We start from the raw sequence: 20,924 nt of genomic DNA, 5'->3' as shown, positions 1-20,924 counted from the left end.
GCTTCATGACTGAGCCTTACTGCAGTAAATAAGGTGATGCTGTTAAAAGTGCTGGAATGTGTTGTATATTCGCTAACTGCTTCAGGAGAGTCAAGTGATCTATTTGGAATCCTGTGTTTGCCACACTAGTTCTCACTTCATGGCGACTATGTTGCAGGAGGGTTTTGCGTGGTTTTAGAGCACAAAAGCATCGCTTACAGTTGAGAAGACTTGTGTTCTGGTTTTCTCATATGACACTCCTACAGCTGTATGTGCTATTGCTGTTTTCAAGAGATATGTTGTGTAATCTTCTGTCTGAAGGCAGCTGTAGGTATTTGTACTGATGGCTTGATGTTTGTGCTGTGTAACTGTTGGCTTCATGTTGGGTTTCAATTTGGGGATGCTGACTCAAGAAGTTGGATGTTAATTTGGATCCTACTTAGCTGAGACTTTCTTCCACCATTGATTTTTGTACAATTGTAGCAGAGGAAGCTGGCAGGTGTGCAAGGCTAGGAAGAGAAGAGTCAGGATGACAGGTAATCAGCCAGGTTTGTCATCTTGGATCTGTCTTTCCTTGGGTTTAAAACTTTTCACTTAAATAAATTGGCTGGAAGGTCAAACCATGTTCCTGAGAATTTGTGTGGAAATAGAAAAGTAACTGCAATATAGGTGTGTGACATCTGTTTGTGTATTATTCTCATATTAACATTGATTCATTATGTACATAATGAAGAAGAGTTTGCCTTTTATGGATATAAGGAGAGCCTGGAAAACTGATTTCATTTTTAGCTTTTAAGCAATAGTGGTTTTTTTACCTGAATGTATAGTGCTACTGTTGCAGTCTTTCTTCTTAGAAGAGCTACATGGATTTCTCTAGACTTTCTCCCATTCTCGGGTTCTCTGACTCGTAAGTCACTCACCAGTACAAAACCACATGCAGATGAACTCAAGTTTAAGAGGAAGGAGCTGGGAGAAAGTGTTTTAAGTGCATTTGTCTTCTCAGAAACTGAGGTACCAAGGTACTTGTTCCTGTATTTGTCCAGCCAGAGCTAGGTATGTGCTCTGCAAACATTAATCTGTAACATATAGTAGGAATGCTGGTGGAATTATTCAAGAAGGAAATACCTGTCTGAAAAACTGCTTGAAAAGAAAATTTCAGAATATGTAATAGTCTTCCTATATACAATAAGTTCCACAGGACTATTCAGAGATATGGGTGAATGTGTTAATATGAACTTAGAGCATTTAACTGAAAAGATGGGAATTTTAGTGGAATTGTGAGCTAGGGTAGGGCTGAACAACAGAATGTATTGTATTGCTGATATAGAAAAGGGAATGTTTAATGTTAAAGAAGATACATTGTTTAAAGAGTGATGAATCTTTCATATGACCCTGCTTAAATTGGCAAACTTAAGACACAAATTGCAAAAGAAGAGTGTAGAAAATGACAGGTGCATTTCCTTTCATGAAGGATGAAAATTAAGTGCTCCAGCACTTAATATGAGAATTTAGTGAACCAGATTTGTAAAGGAAGTCACACGAAGACTAGCCTAGAGAGATATCCAAAGCTGAAGGAGAACTAAAATAAGCGTTACAATCTAAAATAAAATGAAACATTAAAAGCTTCAAAATAACACAAAAAATAATGTATTAAATTCAAACTTATTGCTATATAATGCTTGTGAGACCTGGAGTTTAGCAGGAGAGCTTAGATACTGTTGGCAAGTAAGTTCATGCATTTTGCTATATGTACGGATGGAAGGGAGAGAGGTGGTTTTGGGTGGTGGGTTTTTTTCGGAGTAAGAAACTTGTTGGGTGTTTATTACCTTTCCTCAGCAACTTAGCACAGCCTGTCCTGTCTTCATACTTTCTGTTGTTAGCACCGTCTGCTTCACAACAGTGCTGTTTTTCTTTGCTTTGCTCTGTTGAACAGGTGTTATATTCCACCCAAGAGTTCTGAAATCAAGTGCAAGGTGAAGTTATTTATGTCCTAACTTTGAGTCATTTAGGGAATCAAAGGCATAATAATATTTTTGATTCATTAATTTTATGATCTTCAGTTTTATGTAATTATTGCTTAGAACAATTCTTAGCATACTAAGTTTGTAAAATCAATTACTCTTCTGTTGTGAATCAACGTACAGCAGGATTGGTTTCTAGCTGGGACCATTCAATGTAGTTGTGTAGTACTCAGTGAGTTGGGGTTTTTAGTTGTAATTTTTTTTATATTTTAATGCTGATGTGGCATGATATTTAATAAAAAAGAACTGATATACAGTTAATTTGTATATTTAAATTAATAAAATCTTTATAAAATTCAAAAAATTTTGGTATGGCTATGACTGAATAATTTGGCATGATTTCATTTGAAGACAACTCTTGTGATACTTCAGAAATAAGGATCGGGGAAGCAGTTTGCCCTAAAGCCTGCCTCCTGTTACTTTAACCAAATCTCGCTGTTGATACACACCTGAGTAGTTTGCCATATTTTAATAGTAGTTAGTCTGGTTTAGACAATGCTCCTTGCTTTGCTTCTACGTACTTTTTGAGGTTAAGTTCTCCATATACAACACCAGTTCTTGAATGCAGTTGCTCGTTTTTAAGACAGTTGTTCTTAAAAGTGTTATGTAAATGAAAAAAGTGTGTATTTTGTTTAAATGCTTCTGCTTCTTAGAACTTGGGAGTTGATTTATATTTAACATGTAACTTGCTACGACCCTAAAAACAGAAGGCTGTTACCCTGTTTTCAAGTGTTATTTAGGTGTTCAGTGTTATGAATAGTTGTGCACATTATTCCTGCTTTGATTAAGATTCCAATTTAGTAATTTTAATAGATGAGCTTGAGTAAGTATGTATGGCTGTATCTATATGCTGAGTATAAATACTTTATTTATTGTATTTAAGTGTAAGTACATGACTTAAAACCTTTTTCAAAGACAGTCATGACAGAAGTTAAAGTTGACAGAGGTTGGAGGCAGGAAGATTAATATGTTGGTGTCTGTAAACTAACACAGCTTAATTATAGGTTTTAGTATTTAGTATAATTATACAATCCTCTTCACTTTCATAGTTCAAATGTGAACTAATTTATCCTCATGACACCCATCTAAAGCACATAAGTAATACTCTTTCTAAGTTTACAACCAGGGAATGGGATTCAGTCTTGGTACCAAACTGCATTGCGGAGATTAAACTCAGGTCTTCCCATGTTCCTCTCTGCATCCATCTGCTGAAGCCTCATGGTGACTGTTCAGGGCCATGCTGAACGCTGAGTGAAGCCGCCTCCCTTAGTTTGAGCCTTTAGCTCTGCCTGGTGCTGAGCCTGAGCCTTCCTGCCAGCTATTGCTAGGGCTTCATCTCACAGCTCTGAAGGCAGTTCCGTCCTGTTGCTTGTCCAGATAACTTCTTGTCTAGTCAGCGGGTCCACTGGCTTCAGAAGAAAAATAGCAGTGTAGAAATACTGTCCGTTGCCAAGAGTGATCTGTGTTTGAGTGGGAGAGGAAACGGGCTAGATCAGTTGGTGAATGTAGTGATCTTGAAAAGCTGGGAGACATGGAGACGGTCATGTTTGGACCCCAAAGCGGGAGTGACCTGGGCAGTGGAAGCCTAAGGCTTCCCCACGCAGCATCACTAGGATGTCTGGCTGCTGCTGTGGTGCAAAGTTGATTTAGGCTCATGCCTGATCGGACATGCTATCTCCATGTCTTGTTAGTCCATGGCTACTGCTGAAGACTGACAACGGTGTTGAAAGATCAGTGAAATACAATCACAGTTGGTGCTGGTTACATGTACGCTCAAATTTGTTTATACATCCTGATGAAAAATTTTGTACAAGCTAAAATTCACCATGAGTCAGACTGGTCTGTAGTACTGTGCTGAAGAGCATTGCAGAGCTTAGGCCCTCAGCTTGGTGTCTTCAGCTTTTGCAGTCTTGTAGCGGCATAGTGGCATGAACACAACACTGGTGAAAGTATAACGATGCTCAGCCTCTGGGAAAGTATATTTGGGATTATGCTGGGAGAAGAGGCCTTGGTGGGGGTAGTGCTGCTGGCCTGAGGCAGCAGGAGCCCTGTTGTTAAAGAATCTGCGGTAGCTGTTTTGAAATTTAACCTTCTAGCACAAACTGACCGATGAGCTTTTGATAAAATGTAAACAGTTATGGAAGGAATTTTGTTTTTTTCCCTAAATAGGGAAGCTTAGCTGAGGAAGCTTAGGCTATTTCTAATTCAATTTAAAAGTAGCCATACCAAGGTTATTTAAAGAAAATCTTCATTGAAGTGAGGCGTACCTGTAAGAGTATTTTGTTTATTGGTGCCTTTATATAGTTCCTCTTCTGTGTTTTAGAGCAATGAAATATTTAAACTGTTTGCAAGGTGATACTGAAAACCTGGGTCTGTGCAACAGCTGCGGTGTTTGTGCTTGTGTGGCTTGATTTCTCTTTTTATCTCATTGCAACAGAAGACCTATCAGTATGTGTGTCATGTAGCTGACTGAATTGAAAGCCCTCTAAACCTAATATACTGAACATGGAAGCACTCACAGAAGAGGTTTTTAATTCCTTGGATTTTTGTACTGTCTTGGTCTTGATCTGGGTCTTCTGAGACACTGTTATGGTGTCTTCCTGCTCTGGAAGGCAGGAGAGTTTGTTCACGTTTTCAACCACACAATTTCTTATTAATCTAAATAAGCATGTATATATACACATACACACACACACACACATATATATACACGTACACAGGTGGAAGATTATCTTTTTTTTTTTACTCTGAGCATCTAGTAGACAAGACAGCCCTCTGACCTTTTAAATCTTCATTGAATAAAGATTCCAGTATTCACTGTGACCGCTTAAAAGCTTCTCCTACGTGGCAGAGCTGCAATTATGAAAGTCTTGAATCATTTGAATAAATATTCAATTCCTATGCACCTGAAGAATTGTAGCTATCTTTACTTTCCAAGTTTTTAGGACTCCTTTGAGAAAGCAAGTTTCTACAAATCTGACTATGTAGTTTTCCTTACTTGCCAGTATCTTTTTGGCTACGTGGGTAACATGGACTCAGATTTAAGTGTTAGGTTGTGTAACACGATCCAATTTCTAATGTCTTTTCAAAACCTAACGGACAGAGAGATTACACCGTTGTGACAAGGCCCAGATCAAAATATCACATTAACTTCAGTCCTGGGTGTGCTTAAAATACTTTATATCTGGCAGGGTGATGCAGTACCTTGAGTTGTTTCCTTGGCAGTCTAGATGAGTACTTTTTCAGTCTTTTCAGTTTAAATATATTTTGAAAAATATCCAGTGGAGGTTCAGGCTTCTTCAGAAAAATACAGATTGCTAATGATGGAAGAACTTAGTTAATTTTGTCAGCCTTTAGAAGGGGCCACGTGTGCGCAATCACTGATCTCAGTTGCAAAATTTGAGTTAGAGCAGCCTGTGGCCAAAGCACAGCCTGATATAAATTTTGTCGCTTAGTTCACACTAGGCTAGTTCAGGTAGAGTTGCTCTAACTTGACTCTGTGCTGATGACATTGCCTTTGTAAAAATTCTCCTTTAGAAGCATCACAGTCTTACACAGCTGTAATTCTTATTTATGATGGAAATGCCTTTAGTGCTTTAAGACTTTCGACTTGTTTGGGGATTTTTTTTACTTTTTGTTTAGCTTTGCAGAGCCATCACAGCTCAGAGACACCGAGGTGATGATTTTCCTCATGTTTGTCAATAACAGCGCTCATTAGCAGTCACTTAAACCTGAGCAAGATTTCTGAAAGTACAGGAAATAACAGGTGTTTTGGGGAGAGTGGCTTTAACATCACAGTTCTAGAAATACTATGCAACATTTTATTTCCCTTGTAAAGGCATTCTAGTACAGAGGTTGAGATGGGAGGACAAAACAGTCACCTTGATTTTAATGTTTTGTTGTTAAATGTTGTTTATATAAATACCTTTTCATAGACTGTAATTTCTAAGTTTTTAATACTACTGAGGAGAAATTTAAGTATATTTTAAAGGATATAAATATGTCCAAAATAGGACAAAACGCAAATCCAAAACCCTTGGCAGTAGTCGTCTACCCTGGACCCATGAACCTCTCTTCTTTATATAGAACATAATGATTTCTTTTCTTGCTGTTTGCAGGTGCTCCTGACCCAACAGCAGGTGGTAGCATAGATGATGAAAACTGCTGGTATTTGGATGAGGAACAGGTCCAAGAACAGGTTAAACTCTTCCTCTCCCAGGGTGGATACCATGGATCAGGGAAGCAGCTCAATTTGCTTTTTGCGAAGGTGTGTTCACTACTCTAAACCTTCCCTTTTCTCTCTCCCCCATTCCTCACACCAGTCTGTACTCGTTCCTCTTAGCCAGAGTCCTGTCCTAACAAAAGATAAAGCCTTGGGAGCATGGTGTCAACTTAATAACGAGTAGTACAGCAGGGACCACAGTCTGATGTGTCTTGAGATCAGTCTAAGGATATGAAGTAGCATTTCAACTGTCTGCAGCTTTGCTGTTCTCTTCCCTCACCCCAAAAATGTTGGAAAAACCTTTAGAAGTTAGTCCTACATGAAGTGTCTTAGAAGAATTGCAATGGGATATGGAAACCAGAAGTTCTTAAAATTGAGAAGGCAGACTATTTTTTCTACTTAAAAATTTCAGATTGCATATACAAATTACATTTCTTATATAACAGAGGTGGAATATTTAACGCTGCAGCATACTGTTTGTATTGTGATTTCTTTGGTTTTTTCAAGTTCGTATTAAAAGATTCATTTCCTAGGTGCGAGAGATGCTAAAGATGAGAGATTCAAATGGAGCTCGCATGTTGACGTTGATAACAGACCAGTTCATGGCTGACCCTCGTCTGTCGCTTTGGAGACAACAAGGAACTACAATGACTGACAAGTATAGGCAGCTCTGGGATGAACTGGGTAAATGCACAGACTTCAAAATCATTTAGGTGTTCATAAGTATAATGAAGAAACAATTACATATTTGGAGTGGAGAGAAACTTTATTGTGACACTAGGTAAAGCAGATAAGCGTTTTCTACAGCTTTGCTTTTTTATTAAGCTTGGCTGAAATTGAATTTTTAATCTACAGCATGAGACAATTTCAGCTCGAAGAGAGGAAACATGCTATGAAACAAGTACAAATGCAACAGGTTTGTAACTACCTGGCGATCTAAAAAGAATAAAGCAAAAAGTGTACATGTAGCTATTCAACTGAGGATAAGCATATAAGCCACTGGAGCTAAACGGGCAAGGCTAAGGAAGAAATCAGTTCACAGTTGGAGAAAAATAGAAGGCAAAAAGAGAAGGTTTATTAAAATTATGAGAAAATAACAACAAAGGAAAGAAGTTTATTACTAAATAGGAAAGGCAATCAAATAATAAACAACTAACACTGCTTTACAGAAAGGTCAGCTGTGACCAGTTATATGACTTAATTGTATACTGGAGAGAGGGTCACAGGCTGAAATGGTAAGATCTGAGGACACGTGCTCTGGAGTGTTCCAGAAACTCACTATTACAATGTTTGGACTACTGTTTCAGAAGTCTAACCCTGTTAGAATTTATGGTGGGGAGAGGAAACTCAGAACACCTTGAGTGTAAATGTCACCAATAATTTAAAGGTGGGTGGAAAGAGTAATAAGTAAGCACCAGTGTTGCTTTCCTAGGTATAAGATACTGGAACAAACTATTAACAAACTACTAACCACTACATAACCACACCACTTGGTGTGCATATGTATAGAAGATACAAGTGATAAAATACAACCTGAATTATTCAAAGTCTAATCTGTTTCTCTAAAAGATAATTCACTGAGTGTATGAGTGGAGGGATTACTGTGTATATCTTAAGAGGTTAATGTATTTTAACTGTAGTAAGGTTTTAGATGCTGTCTTGGAGGCTTTCTCAGAGCAAGCTGAAGACAGCCTGAATGAAATCACCCTGTGGTTCACAGAACCTGAAGTAGTTATTTGTGCTCTTACTCAATCTGGAATGACACTTCAAGTCTAGACCTGAAGGATTCTGTCTTAGCATTAGACTTTATGAAGCACTAGCTATCTAGTTGAGATTACAGACTTCTGTGGTGAAAAGCCTTAATATCAGAGCAGGCAAAACTCTTGTCAGAGGAGTGTAGATGTAACAACTTGCCTTCAAGTGTAACAACCCTTTTAGTATGTCATTTTTATGATGCCGTGTCTTGTTGGGAATTAACGTTTTTTTTGCCAAGCAGGGCACATGCATAGCTGGACATGTATGTGGCAAAATTGTATCCCACTGAAGGGTCTCATGCTTCATTGCTTATGTGGGTTGAGCTGGTAGGTGGTGGGAAGAGGCAGAAATGTGTTGTCCATCTGTTACCTGTAGCAGTCTTACTGTATGTTGCCAATAAACAGAAAAGGTTTTGTTAAATTTTCTTAGTGGCTCCTCTTCTTGCTTCATCAATTTCATGTTATGTCATTTCCTTGACAGCATCTCTCTGAAGGTAGAGGATGTGGAATCTTTCTGCCTGCAGCGTTGAATAAGGAATATTTCAGATTAATTGCATTGGTTGGTTTACCTGTGTTTAATCAGAATTATAGGTAGCACTCCCCAAAAGCTGCAATGCAACCTCCAGCCTCGCCACTACCTTAGCTGCTGTATTGCAGTCTGAGGCAGACCGTGTTGTTTCAGTCTTGAACTGCTTTGCCACCTCTGATGTTGATCGTGTACCATGGTTTCAGTTGCAAATATTTCAGTCACTTTAGGTGTGCAGTTGGCTAAGGTTAGAACTTAATGTGGTTCCTCCACGTTTATGTTGCTAAACTGTCCATTTCTTTCCCCCACCAGTTGGATTCCTTCCACTGGTGTGTAGCATATTTCCTTAAAATCGCTGTTAATTGGATGAATCTCTCTAGCTTGACTCCTACCTTGTATGAAAGTTACAAGCTGTTGCCATGGTTTTGCTAGAATTTCACCTTGAGTTTTGCTCAAATTAAACACATCCCTTTTTCCAGGTGAAACGTATATATCTCAAACTCATGAATCTGTAAAAGTTGAAGGAGACTTTAAGGCCCGCCAGAGTTACAATAGCAAACTGAAAAAAGGAGGAGCAGGATGACCCTGGCAATGTATGATCTCTGCCAGTAATGGCAGAGAACACAGGCTTTGAGTTTAAGGGCACAATGTTATCACATTCTAAAATAATGTTGTCTTCCTGTCTTGTCATCCTGTAGGATTTTGGAGAACTAAAATATCAATAAAAGAAGTGAGACAGGCCTTTGCATACTTAATTTTCTGTATTATCTGTTCAGAATAATCTAGGATTGTCATATATGTGTGTCTTAAAGAAAAAAAATTTATCTATGAACTCCTTTATTTTAGGATGTAAAATCAGAGAATTTTAGGATGTAAAAGGTGTATAAATATAGACTCTACTTAATAAAGGCGTGCTTGCTTGCCCTGGTGTGCTGTCTGCCAACTGGTAGGCATATGGCCACTTTGTCAGTTCCATCTTGGCATAGGTTTTTAAACATACTTAAATAACTTCAGCTTTCTTCTTGGCTGGGTCCCTTGAGCCTTTCATTAGAACTTAACTGATGCTTCCTGCGTGGTGTTGGCGAGGGTACTGGAAGGACACACTGAGCTCTGATCAGAGGTCCTGCAAAAGTTCATAGTAAATTGTTGACTTCTGTTGAAGTCGGATTGGATTAGAATATTTGATAGTGCTGATTTAAAAAAAAAAAAAAAAAAACCAAACAGAAAAACCCCAAAACCCAAACCAAAATACAACTCATACCACAAAACCAGAAAAACCACTCAAAACACACAAATACTTCAAAGTGTGAACTGGCAATTTTCTAATGCAAAGTTCTAATTCCCTAAGCAATTTGTGGTTCAAAAGCCTCAAGTTAACAAAAGAGTCTTACACATAACTAGTTAGTTGTTTCTTTAAAGCCTTTAGATCAGGGGGAAGAATATAATAATTATGCTCAGCAGACTCTTCTGTAATACATCAAAGATTGAGTTGAGCTAAATGCTGCTTATGGAACTCCAAAGGTGCAGTACTGGAAAGATCAAGATTACAGGTCTGAACTATCTAAGTCTTGCTCATACACTTCTCATATTAGAAGAATTTAGATGCAACTTCAGCAGTGTGCTGGTGAATGCTTTCGACTTGCCACAGTAATCCACATTTCTACTTTCCTGAGTTTAGAGGGAGTTGAGATTCCTCACACTTTATGTTTAAATGGTATCTCAGTCGGTAAATATCGCATAATGATCTTTAAGTCTTCAACTCTTGGTGACCATGGTTGAAGACTTCAGTATAGCAGAGTGATTAATTATTTGAAGCCCCTTGGTTTGACTTTTTAAATAAATTGTGTTGGTAAAATGGAGGAATAAGGAAATGTGTAGTAAATTTCTGCTGATACCTGTTGAGTTGAGGTCTCTGATTTGAAGCAAAGGTCAGTTAACCCTCTTTGTAGTCTAGAGGGAAAAAATGGACCATTCATTACTACAGCAGTAATTTGTTGATATTCATCCATGAAAATTTAAGTAAAAGTTGCCTGTTCTCTACGAAAGTGAAAAGATTTCTTTAAAGAGTGGGGAGAACTTAACTTTGTGCCCTAGCCCAGGGATCATGATGTCTGCAAGGCTCTGTTTTGGAATTAAATGTTGAGCACTGCCAGGTGCCAGACATTGGGAAGAGGCTGAGTTTTGTTGGCAAATGGAATCTGCAAGTTAATTGGTGTTTTCTGCTGGCTTCTGGCTGTGAAATGAAATGGGAAGCCCTTTAGCCACATAGATGATACAGGACCTGAATACAAATGTCACATGTCACCATCAGGGCCCACTGTGAAACAATAGTGTTCCCACTCCAACACTGTGCCATTACAGATCATTTAAATATGGGGATTACATTTAAACTAAAAGCCCCATTTGCCTTTTACTGCAATTTAAATGTCCTCTTAGCAAAAGCTAAGTGACAAATTAAATGAAAAAAGTGCCCACATTTTTAAAGCTGTAATGCAAAACAACCTTTTATTGCTTCTCATGTGCCACGAATGAATCATTATACTTGTCAACCCTAAACCAAACCATAATTGGAGCAGCTACTGTTATCAAAGTGGGGCTGCTCTTGTGACAGCTTAATAAAGCTGAAACTGTTAAATTAAATCCCAGATGCTTAATCTGATGAAAGCAGTCAAGTAGAAGAATATAAGACAAGTATCTACTGCTTGATGGAGTGATGGAGCCCAACAGCTTGTCAACATGTAGATTACGGGATCAGATACTATTTTTTTTGTGAACTACCATTTTCAGTATCTTTATATCCTATTGCTTGCCTTCGTGGTGAAAAAACTTCACATAATTTATGTGTTTCAAAACAAACATTTCTAGTAGATTTCCTCTATTTTGATTTAAGAGCTATTTAAGGGGGAGGAGAATTGTGTTACGGTTTGGGTTTATTTTTGGGCTGCTTTTTTTTCAGTCTAGGATTAGTTTATTGTAAACTTTTTGTGTGATGGCTATGTCATGGGAAAGAGGATGTGCCCAAAGATGTCTTGCAAGGTTGGGCAGTAAATAAATTATGCCGGAGTGTCCTGAGTTTCTGTCATGTTCATCTTGGTCTCTGTTGGTCCAGGGCCTTTAAAAGTTGAAGAGAACTTAAAAGATACTCTGTACTTCCAGCTGGGTAGTCTCCAGATTTTCATGCATGTGCCTCTCCTGTCTACCTCAACCACTTGTCGGTATCTGAAGTTTTTGACTGTAGGAACCTTCTGCAATAGTGTCACAAGCCTTATTCATGGGATAAAGCTTTTCTGGGTGACTCCCTGAGAATCTTTTCTGCTATGCATGCTAAATGGATTTTTGTCGTAAAGGTGTTTCCTGAGCAAAATAACATTGTTGTGTAAGTGGCTATAGTCTCAGTAGTTTTTTCACTAGCACATTACTTTATCCCGGGCCTCTTTTTAAATGTTGGACCAACCTGATGGTCCTCGTTTGAGTTCACGTTTGCTGGTATTTTGTCTGTTCTTTGGATTAGTGACACATTTTGTGTTAAAGCTTAAAACTAAAATATTTTACAAGAGCATGTCATGTAGAGGACTAGTACAATATATTTCCTGAAAGATCATGCCTAAATTTTTATTAGTAACACTTTGCTCCTTGTCTAAAACTTAATTCTAAATGTTGAGTTTAGGCAAGGAATCATCACAGATTAATTAAGAGAGATTTAATTACCATTTTGCCATGAGCAAACTAATGATTGAGTGTTAAATAATGATTTTAAAATATTTTTTTGGAAACCACTCAGACTTTTTATGCTAAAAGCTTATATTCATCTCTAGAAAATACCAGTTAAAATTCTTTAAGTGTTAACTAAATGAAGCTATTTTCCATCTGTATTTCTGTCTTGGGCATTCCTTCCCTTTGCAAAAACAAACTTGCATGAATGGGACATGCCAGCTGTTCTAAACAGATTATCTCTGCTTATTACTTAAGGGGAGGAGGGGAAAAAAGGACAAAAGCAGCTAGGGTTGTTGCCAATATGCCTTTAGAGAAATTCCTTCCTGTGCCAGATTAGATGACTACTTCAGGCCTGCTGTGAAAAAGAATTGTGAAGTTAAGCATTCATTACGGTTTTTGTGTTCTAATACCATTTTTGGGGGGGAACTGCATACATTGTGCAATCACCTATGCAGTAGAAACAATTGCTTTTCCCCATATTTTATGGTATTTCAAAAATGGTACAGCAGGGCTCAAATTTGAGAGCCAAGCTTATGTTCATATTTTCATGATTTCCCTGAGTATCCCAAGTTGTAATTGCATCATGTTTGCCTTGAAGTTAAGGAGAGTACCAATATCTTGCACCTGCAGAAAATAGTTGAGTTCAAATTTCTTAGTCTAGATTAGTCACTTGCATATAGTACATTTCTGGCCTTGAAGTGAAAGCTGTAGGAAGGTCTACGTTTTAAGGGAGATGGGGTGCACTATGCTTTGCATCATTTCCCATGGTCTTTCGTCATGGGACTTCTAGATAGTATATCTTGCACATATTTGTATATTGAACTGTGTCATACTTAGTTGGCTAGTTTTGCTTACACTGAACATCCTTCTCTTCCATTCTGTTTAGCCTTAGCTTCGATGATGTGGTTGCCACACATGTGCCTTCAGTTCATGCCCTTAAGTTTACATCTGCTTTTTCACAAATATGTATCAGTGTATTTGAATGATTTGTGCTGTTGGAGGCACTAAATTAACAGTACTTCTGAGTTAGCATCACAAGACAGGTTTGCTGTTTTAAGGCCTGAGTTATGGATGACAAGTTAAAGAAATTGCTGTCACGGCCCTGGAGTGTTGCAGTTGTTACTGTCACTTTTGTTTCCCCAGTGAATGAAGCCAGACTGCAGTTCTACAAAGATGGGTTCTGTCCATCTTCTCTGAGGATGATTTCCTTCCTCCTTCGTTATTGGCATGTGCCATAATAGTCCTTGAAATGAAGGTACATGAGGTCAGAGTATGTCAGTAAGTGGGAGCTATTTTCAAAGAAGGTATTCTTTTCTGTGTTTTTTTTGTCAGATATGAGGAATAGTGGTGAAAGTAATTAACTTCAGTTTGTAAGCATAACTCAAGGGGCTTATTTTTAATGCTACACAGAAAGTTTGGGCTTTTATTTAATTCAGTTAAATGGAAAGTACTTCTACAGCAGGAGCCAAATATTTTGAAGTACACGCATTAAGAGTTTTTGAAGTTTTTATTCTTAATCTGTTGAACTTATTTACTTAGAAATGTCCTGAAAAATTGTTCTGTATTGGAGGTAGTACAAAACTCATTGTGACCCTAACTGACTGCCAAGATTAAGGGCAGAGCTTTGCTATGAGTCCAGGCTGGTACTTAGCATTATTTTTTTCCTTCCTCTCATTCTTTAATACTTCAGTAACATTAAACTGCCCTTTAATTTTACAGTAGCACTTCTAGTAAATATCAGGACTAGTAGTATTTATGGAGAGGAATTACGCAATCTTCACTGATTTCTCTGATCTTTGCCGTGGTCCAGCAATCTAGCCTTGTGATGTTTTCTAGTTTTCTATCTTGAATGGGTACTGGAAAAATAACTGGAAAATGGTAGTTTAAAATGAGAGATGCAGGTATTTCAGTCTGCTTGGGTTTGTCAAAGCAAGACAGTTGCTTTTTTAAGATAACTATATAGACTAGAAAAAAAATAGAGAAGATAGTTCTTCCCAGTAAACAAAAGGTAGCTGAGAACTGTAATTGGAGCTGGACAAATTTAATGAGGAAACCAGAAATTAGCTTAGAATTTCATGTTGTGGTAGTCAGGCAGTAGATTGGCTAGCCAGGAGCTGTGGTAATTCTTATATTAGAAATCTTGACTGAAATATGCTGTTTTCGTAAAAACTCAGCAACTGCTTTTGGCCTGGAAAACAGAAGTAAATTAGGAAATCTTAGAGTGGGAAGGAATTAAAACTAGACACTCAGAATATGTTCTTCTGGGCAGTTACAGTGAGTTATTTACATTCTGTGATTACAGTTGTGGCATTCATACTTCTGAACTTCCCACTGTGCAAGGAAATGTTTGTACTTGCTCCAATTTTTTTTTTAAAAAATGTATTTTTGTCCCTTTCTTGTGTGAATATCTTTTGTTTCACAAACTTACCAAACTTTGCAGTTTTGCATCTACCTACAAAACGTTAGCTTGGAGGAATTCATTCATGTTGATGATAAATTTAAATATAGATAAATTATTTTCTTTATAGTTAGTAGTCACATTCACTTTTCTTCTCAAAAATGTCAAATTTATCAATCTGAAAATAGACTGTGACTGCTGAGAGTGTAATACCAGCTAAAATATATTTTGCGCAGGAGCATGCTTAGTGTTCACCACCTAGCCATAGTATTGGCAGCCACTTAAAATTGTGAGGAATCATGTTAAGATACCCATAAAAGAGTATTTTGTACTATTTGTGCTAATATTAGTAATGCTTTTACCTTCAGTTCATTGATTGTGAACATATGAATGGTTTTACGAATATTAGGCAAGTTAATTAATGAGATTCATTTGCAGATGCTTTATCCTTTGCTCTAGCCTTGCTACAGTGGTTAGGTTATATGGTGCTGTAGTTGCACAGAGGGGCATCTAATGGACATACAACACATCCAAAGTGCTCTCTTAGGAAGACTGTAGTTTTAGACTATAGTAGCGTAAACTGTACCTTTCAAGCAAATTTCTGTTCTTACGTGGAACCCTTTGGTCAAATGGCAGACTGTCTGCAAAAATACAGCAGGTTTTTTTTTAAAAAAAACAAACTCAAAAAGTCATAACCCAGAACAACAGGCTCATACGAAATGACAGATATATTTGGTTAGTTCCTTTTCCCATTGTTCGAAAAACTGAAAACATGGAAAGACATAGGAAGATGAGCTGGAACACAGATCAGAACTAGAATCTCAGTATGTAAATACCTGTTTCTTTTCTGCCAAATACACGTTTGCCTTTAACCCTTGTAGCAGCAAGAGAGAAAGGAAAACTGAAGGAATTAGGCTTTTATTTTTTTTGTTGTTCCTGGGTTACACCTCCACTCTCTCTAATGCACTTTCAGAGTTTAGTGTGCAGAAGTGCAATGATTCCCTCTTACCATCAGTGCTGCAGGTAATCTATTGCATTAATCAGCCAGCTAGAGTGAAATGCATGGGGAGTGATTGTACTATCATACACAATACAATCAGCATGAAGCACTTGTCAAGACCAATACATCAAGGTTTAATTCAGTAATAGAATGAATTAGAGCAAAATGAAACATTCTGTTCTTCAAGAAACACAGCACCTATAGAAAGCCTTTTTTTCTGAAGCCTGCACAGAGAAACCAGAATGCATTAAGGGGTTGATTTTATGGATAAAATTGCAACTTGGATCCAAATGAATACTGAGAATACTTTTCCTTGGGATTCTTACGGAGGAGAGAGCAGCAATGAAGTGCTTTGCCTATCTTCGCCATTTCATAAAAGCAACTGTTAATTGGAGCGTTCTCCAGTGGGGCTTCTGATTATGCTTTGTTCTAATGGAATCTGGTGCCCGGAGGTGGGAGGTGGTTTTACTTGTCATTCTAAAGGCATTTGTCCTTCTCACTGGGAAAAAATAAATACCATACACTACCTTCTTTGAGGTTTCCAAGTGGCTGTCCATGTGAGTGTGTGTATGTGTTAAAAAAAAAATGTAAACCACTTTAAAATCCTTTGTTGGTACTTCTACGTTAAAGGGGTCATATGTGCTGTTTCCTAGCATTGTTTCTATTGTAGCATTTCCAGTGCTGGAAAATTATGCTTTTGTAATGGAATTGATAAGGCCTGAATGGGGCGCAGTGAAAAGTGTGCAGCAAGTGCTGAAGTTAGTCTATCTGTTGCACAAAGGAAGTGATCTTGATTACTTGGCTCCATTTTCTTTGAAATGATCAAATGCCATGATCCTGGTAGCTTCTGGGTTTCTATTTTTTAGGAAAAAGTTGAGTAATAATGAGGAGGGAAACGAAATGTCACAGTAGATGTGCGTCTGTTTCTTGCATATTTTGATTTTGCAAATGAATGGATTGATCTTGAGTATAATAAAAGTAAAATTGCAAAGCAAAGGCTGTGTACTAGCCATTGATTACATGGGTATTGTAAATGAGGAAATGCTGACCGAAGCTAAGCTACACAGCAGCACTGACAAGGCAGTGAATTTCTAGGAAAAGCAGATTTCTTGGGAAGTCTTTAATCAAACAGTTAAACAGAATCATATGCTGGATATTTAATCATGGTCAGTGTCCTAGCCCCTCCACTAAAACTGTTTCCGTTATCACTTTCCCATTTATTGGGACAAGAGTAAAACATAATGGGGTTTATGAAAACTGAGCAATGCTTAATCTCTTGAGAAAGTCTGTATACATTCCTTGCACTTCCTTTGGCTTCAGGAATGCATGCATGCACAGTATATGTATTATTACAACATAAACTTTTACAGTGACTGAATACTTCTCAATATTTTTTAGTTTGTATATTTAAATCCTAATCAGTGTAAACACATGCTGGCCATTTCTCCCCCATGAATTCAAAGATATAGGTGTCCATTGAGAAACAGAAAAGTACTGGAGTTCCCTTTTATGTAGAAGGAAAGCCTGCGTTGTATAAAGCAGTAATGCAACTTTTTTGTTTTGTTTTGTGGTGTGAGACGCACTAAAGATGAATGACAACTGTGCTTTTTCAAAGGAGGGCTGTCTGGACCAAAGGTCTGTTTTGGCAAAGCTAGCTTTTTCCAGGTCGAAAGGATTAGTGCTCAACCAAAGTAATCAATTCCTTATCGCAATATGACAGTTCTAATATTCATTCCCTTGTGAAATTAAAATTGCAGTTGTAGTATGTCTAATTGAAAAGCTTTTATACGTTGGGTTGTGATCATTTTTCCACTGTGCTGTGAGGAGTTTTGTATTGGAATGATGTAGGTCTCAGCCGTATTATCCAAATCAGAGCTTTACTTTTGGTTTAGTTGTATGTAGTTTGGAAGGGTAGGAAGAGGGGGAAAGATGTGTCAGCCTGCTGACAGCCAATAAGAAAAGATACTTGGTGCCTTGGGGAAAGGGAGGTAGAAGGAGCTGTGCTAGAGAGGAAAGCAGAATATATGAATACAAACACATTTTCTCGATTGTGGGTTTTTCTCCATTTGATGTGACGTTTGTTCATATCGCAGGTATCATTGATGACATCATTAAATCTAGGTGAACAGGTAAACTTGAGAGTGCCAATGTATTTTGGGAAATTTGAGTATAGACTGTTGCCAACAGCAGTTTTGAGGCTGGAGTCACTAGAAATGGATTTAGATACCTTCCCCACAAATTATAAGTAACTGCTCTTCATTTTTCCGTAAGCCTTATCTGTATTAGGGGTAAACATGATCATTAGTTTCCCCATGTGGGAGCCATTAGGCAGAAAGTAGAGAATCTCTTGTTCGAGGCCAGTGTAAGCCTTCAGATTAGTGGTGACATTTATGGGGCAGCTCAGAGGGACTTCCACGGAGCAGCATCAGAGTGAAATAGGAAGAATATCCTCGAGGCTTCTTCCACTTGGCATGTGGTAAAAATCTGGGCAAAAGTGAACATTTTCCGCAGACTTGTCAGCGCTAGGAGGGGGACAGGAACCGGTGAATTGAAAGAACCAGAATGGAGCAGATGTCAGATTAGGGGGAAGGTGCTTAAGGAGCAGGAGGAGGAGGAAGAAATATGAATACAGGCAAATGGACACATGCTACGGGAAGAAAAAAAAAAAGAAAGTAAAAAAGAATCACACAAAAAAATTCCCCAGCCAAAAAGCCTGGAAGCCTGAACAGGCTGAAGAGTGTGGGGTCAGTGGCATTATCCATCCTTGTCCCAGATGGTAGCCTTTGTAGCACTACAAGGAGCTGAGCCTCAGGCTCTTTCTGTTCCCTTCTCTTCTCGTGGGGGAGTTCTGTCTCCCACTCCTTCTCCTGCAGGGAATTGGGCAGATGTGAACGCTAGGCAAGAACTCAGATGTGTGTGCAGCTTACCCTGAAGTCCCTGGGAGCAGAGTGCAGTTGGGCTCTGTTGAAATTTCAAAGTGATTCGTGTGGGGTTTATTAGAAATACACTTCTCTGTGTGCTTCATTTGCATAAAAATAGCCTGTGTTTGAGACAATCGCTGCTAACAATGTAGTTATACTTGGCGTAGTTTCCATCTTTAAACCAAAGAAGTTTTTTTAGGATTTTCATGCTTTGGGGTATTTCTTCCCTGTCCTGCCTCTTAGGTGTAGTGCATAATGGAGCTTCTGAAGAAGGCAACTGAATTCCTTTGCCTCTAGTGATGTTTCTGGGATGTAAAAAAGGCCACTCACTCGGTAGGGGCATGGTGTAATCAGTCGTGTGTGCTCTGCCTTAGTGGGTGATTTAATTACTCCATTTTGCTCTTGCTTCAGTGTGAAAACACTGAGAATCTGTTTGCAAAGTATTAAATTGGCTGCGTTGCTTTTTTCGTTTTGTTGCTCTTTGTGTTTTTTTTTTCCTTAGATGCTGAGAGGTACAGTGTCTTCTTAGTGCCCTGGAGTGATGCCTGCTTCTGAAAATAAATGTGCAATCTGAAGTTAATTGTTTTCTTTCCTATATTCCCCATCTTCTTTTTTGTTTTACAGATTGCAAGAAATACATTCTATCCTAAGCAATGCTGAATGCATTGATGCTTAATAATAAGAACCAACTGTTAGGTTGTTGAGTGTGTCTAAAGAGAGTCATATGATTTTGATTTTAGAAGAAAGTAAAAATAATATTGGCCTTATTTATTCCTATGGCAAGTTTCAGACAAAAAGGCCCAACACCACAAAACATCTGCTGCACTGTATTTAATGACTGGGCAGTGATAATCTGCAGTAGTGTTAGTGTCTCTCTGGTGTTCTGCACTGTACCATATCAAATTTTGTTGTGGTTCTCAGATTTCTTTGATTCTACCACTTCTCTATTACATGTTGGTCTGAATAGCAGAGGACTTAAAACCGTAAGGATCAAGGTGTGTTTTTACTGGCTCCTGTGCTGTGGCATACTGACATGCTAAGTTACTTTAAGAATGAATGTAATGTGGTGACCTGTGCTCTGGGTATCCATTTTAGTTCTTAGTCAGCAAAAGAATACCTGAATGTGAGGATTTTGTTATCCTGGATGAACCAGCTGTTTTTGTTTGTTTGTTTGTTTTTTTTTGTATCGTGTCATGAAGATTGTGTAGTTTAGGCATATTCTCTAAATCTCTTCTAGTGTATAAGGCATGTTTTTAATGAGCAACTGAACTGTTGCTAAACAGTGCTTTCAGATGAATTTTCATGCTTCTGTCAAAGTTCATGCTGATGAAGAGGTAGCTGATGTAGAGAAGAATCTACCTGTTTTAAAATTGTTGCTACAGATTCTGATGTATTTTTGCCTGCTTTGTACATAGTCTCAGGGAGCAGGTTCCAATGTGATGGTACGTGTGAAATGTCAGTGTGAATTAGCTTGTCCTTTGAGCTCCATAAACAGAAAATGTAAACCAAATTTCCTAGTGTGACCAAAGTACTGAAGTAATTGCAGTAAAAATCTTCTTCCTGTTAGACTGAACAAAGCCAGTGTTTTCTGGATCTCTGAGAATCAGATGCATTTGTGAATGAGTGACATGATCAGCAGTACTTACGCTAGGTTCTGAGTGTGGATGTGTGTTTAGAAAATACAGGTCTTACTGATACACTTCTTTACTTCCTGTAATACGAAGCTCAAAGACAAGTAATTGTTGTTCATAGAAAACAGCATAGGCTTCTGGTACAAAAATTAGAAGACAAACTTGGGTGATTTTCTGCTGTAACCTTATGTGAATTCTTGTTTACTTTTGACTGATGGGCTCACCTGAGCCATACATTGTGAATTCTGGATTTTCTGATTCAAAAGACCTCTTAATGCCTTTTGAGAAGGTTATCGTGGTACCATATTTCAACTGCTTGAGATGAGCCTTGCCGTCTCCAAGATCCTGCATCAGGAATTCAGTCTGCCTGTTGTTAGGTGTACCTGGGAAGCAAGCAGTGTAGTCTTTGTGAGGAGAAAAAGCGTTATGGTATAGAAGTTTGCAATTAGTCATTAGCTGCTGCATTTTTAATAGAAAACATAATTTAGCAATTTTTTTAAAATCAGGTGCTCTGTGGATGTGTATAGTCTTAAATCCCCACTGCAAGTCGGAGCAGAAGGCCAATTGGCTAAAACAGCTGAAAAAATGGAACAGTGTGGATGTTTGTCCCTGGGAAGATGGAAACCATGGAGACGAGCTGCCCAATTTAACCGATGCTTTGCCTCAGGATGCAAACGCTAACCAAGGTGAGCCTAAACATATGCACTGACTGCAACATACAGTATAACCTCTGTCTTATATACTCTAGCCTTGCAGAA

The 20,924-nt window shown here is 38.2% G+C and overlaps 1 protein-coding gene across 1 annotated transcript in view; it reads left to right on the top strand.

The window, feature by feature from the left end:
- Positions 1 to 6,118: 6,118 nt before the first annotated feature.
- ZSWIM6 (zinc finger, SWIM-type containing 6) overlaps positions 6,119 to 20,924 on the top strand; it is a gene marked incomplete at its 5' end in the record, with an annotated part of 39,096 nt that continues 24,290 nt past the window's right edge. The window contains 3 exons of the mRNA XM_009870627.1: positions 6,119 to 6,267; positions 6,756 to 6,906; positions 20,673 to 20,852. Coding sequence (XP_009868929.1) covers positions 6,119 to 6,267; positions 6,756 to 6,906; positions 20,673 to 20,852 — 480 coding nt within the window. The remainder of the gene's footprint in view (positions 6,268 to 6,755; positions 6,907 to 20,672; positions 20,853 to 20,924) is intronic.

This window comes from Apaloderma vittatum, unplaced genomic scaffold, assembly GCF_000703405.1.
Source record: "Apaloderma vittatum isolate BGI_N311 unplaced genomic scaffold, ASM70340v1 scaffold33525, whole genome shotgun sequence".
Taxonomy (NCBI): domain Eukaryota; kingdom Metazoa; phylum Chordata; class Aves; order Trogoniformes; family Trogonidae; genus Apaloderma; species Apaloderma vittatum.
This window is presented reverse-complemented; position numbering and strand designations above follow the sequence as displayed.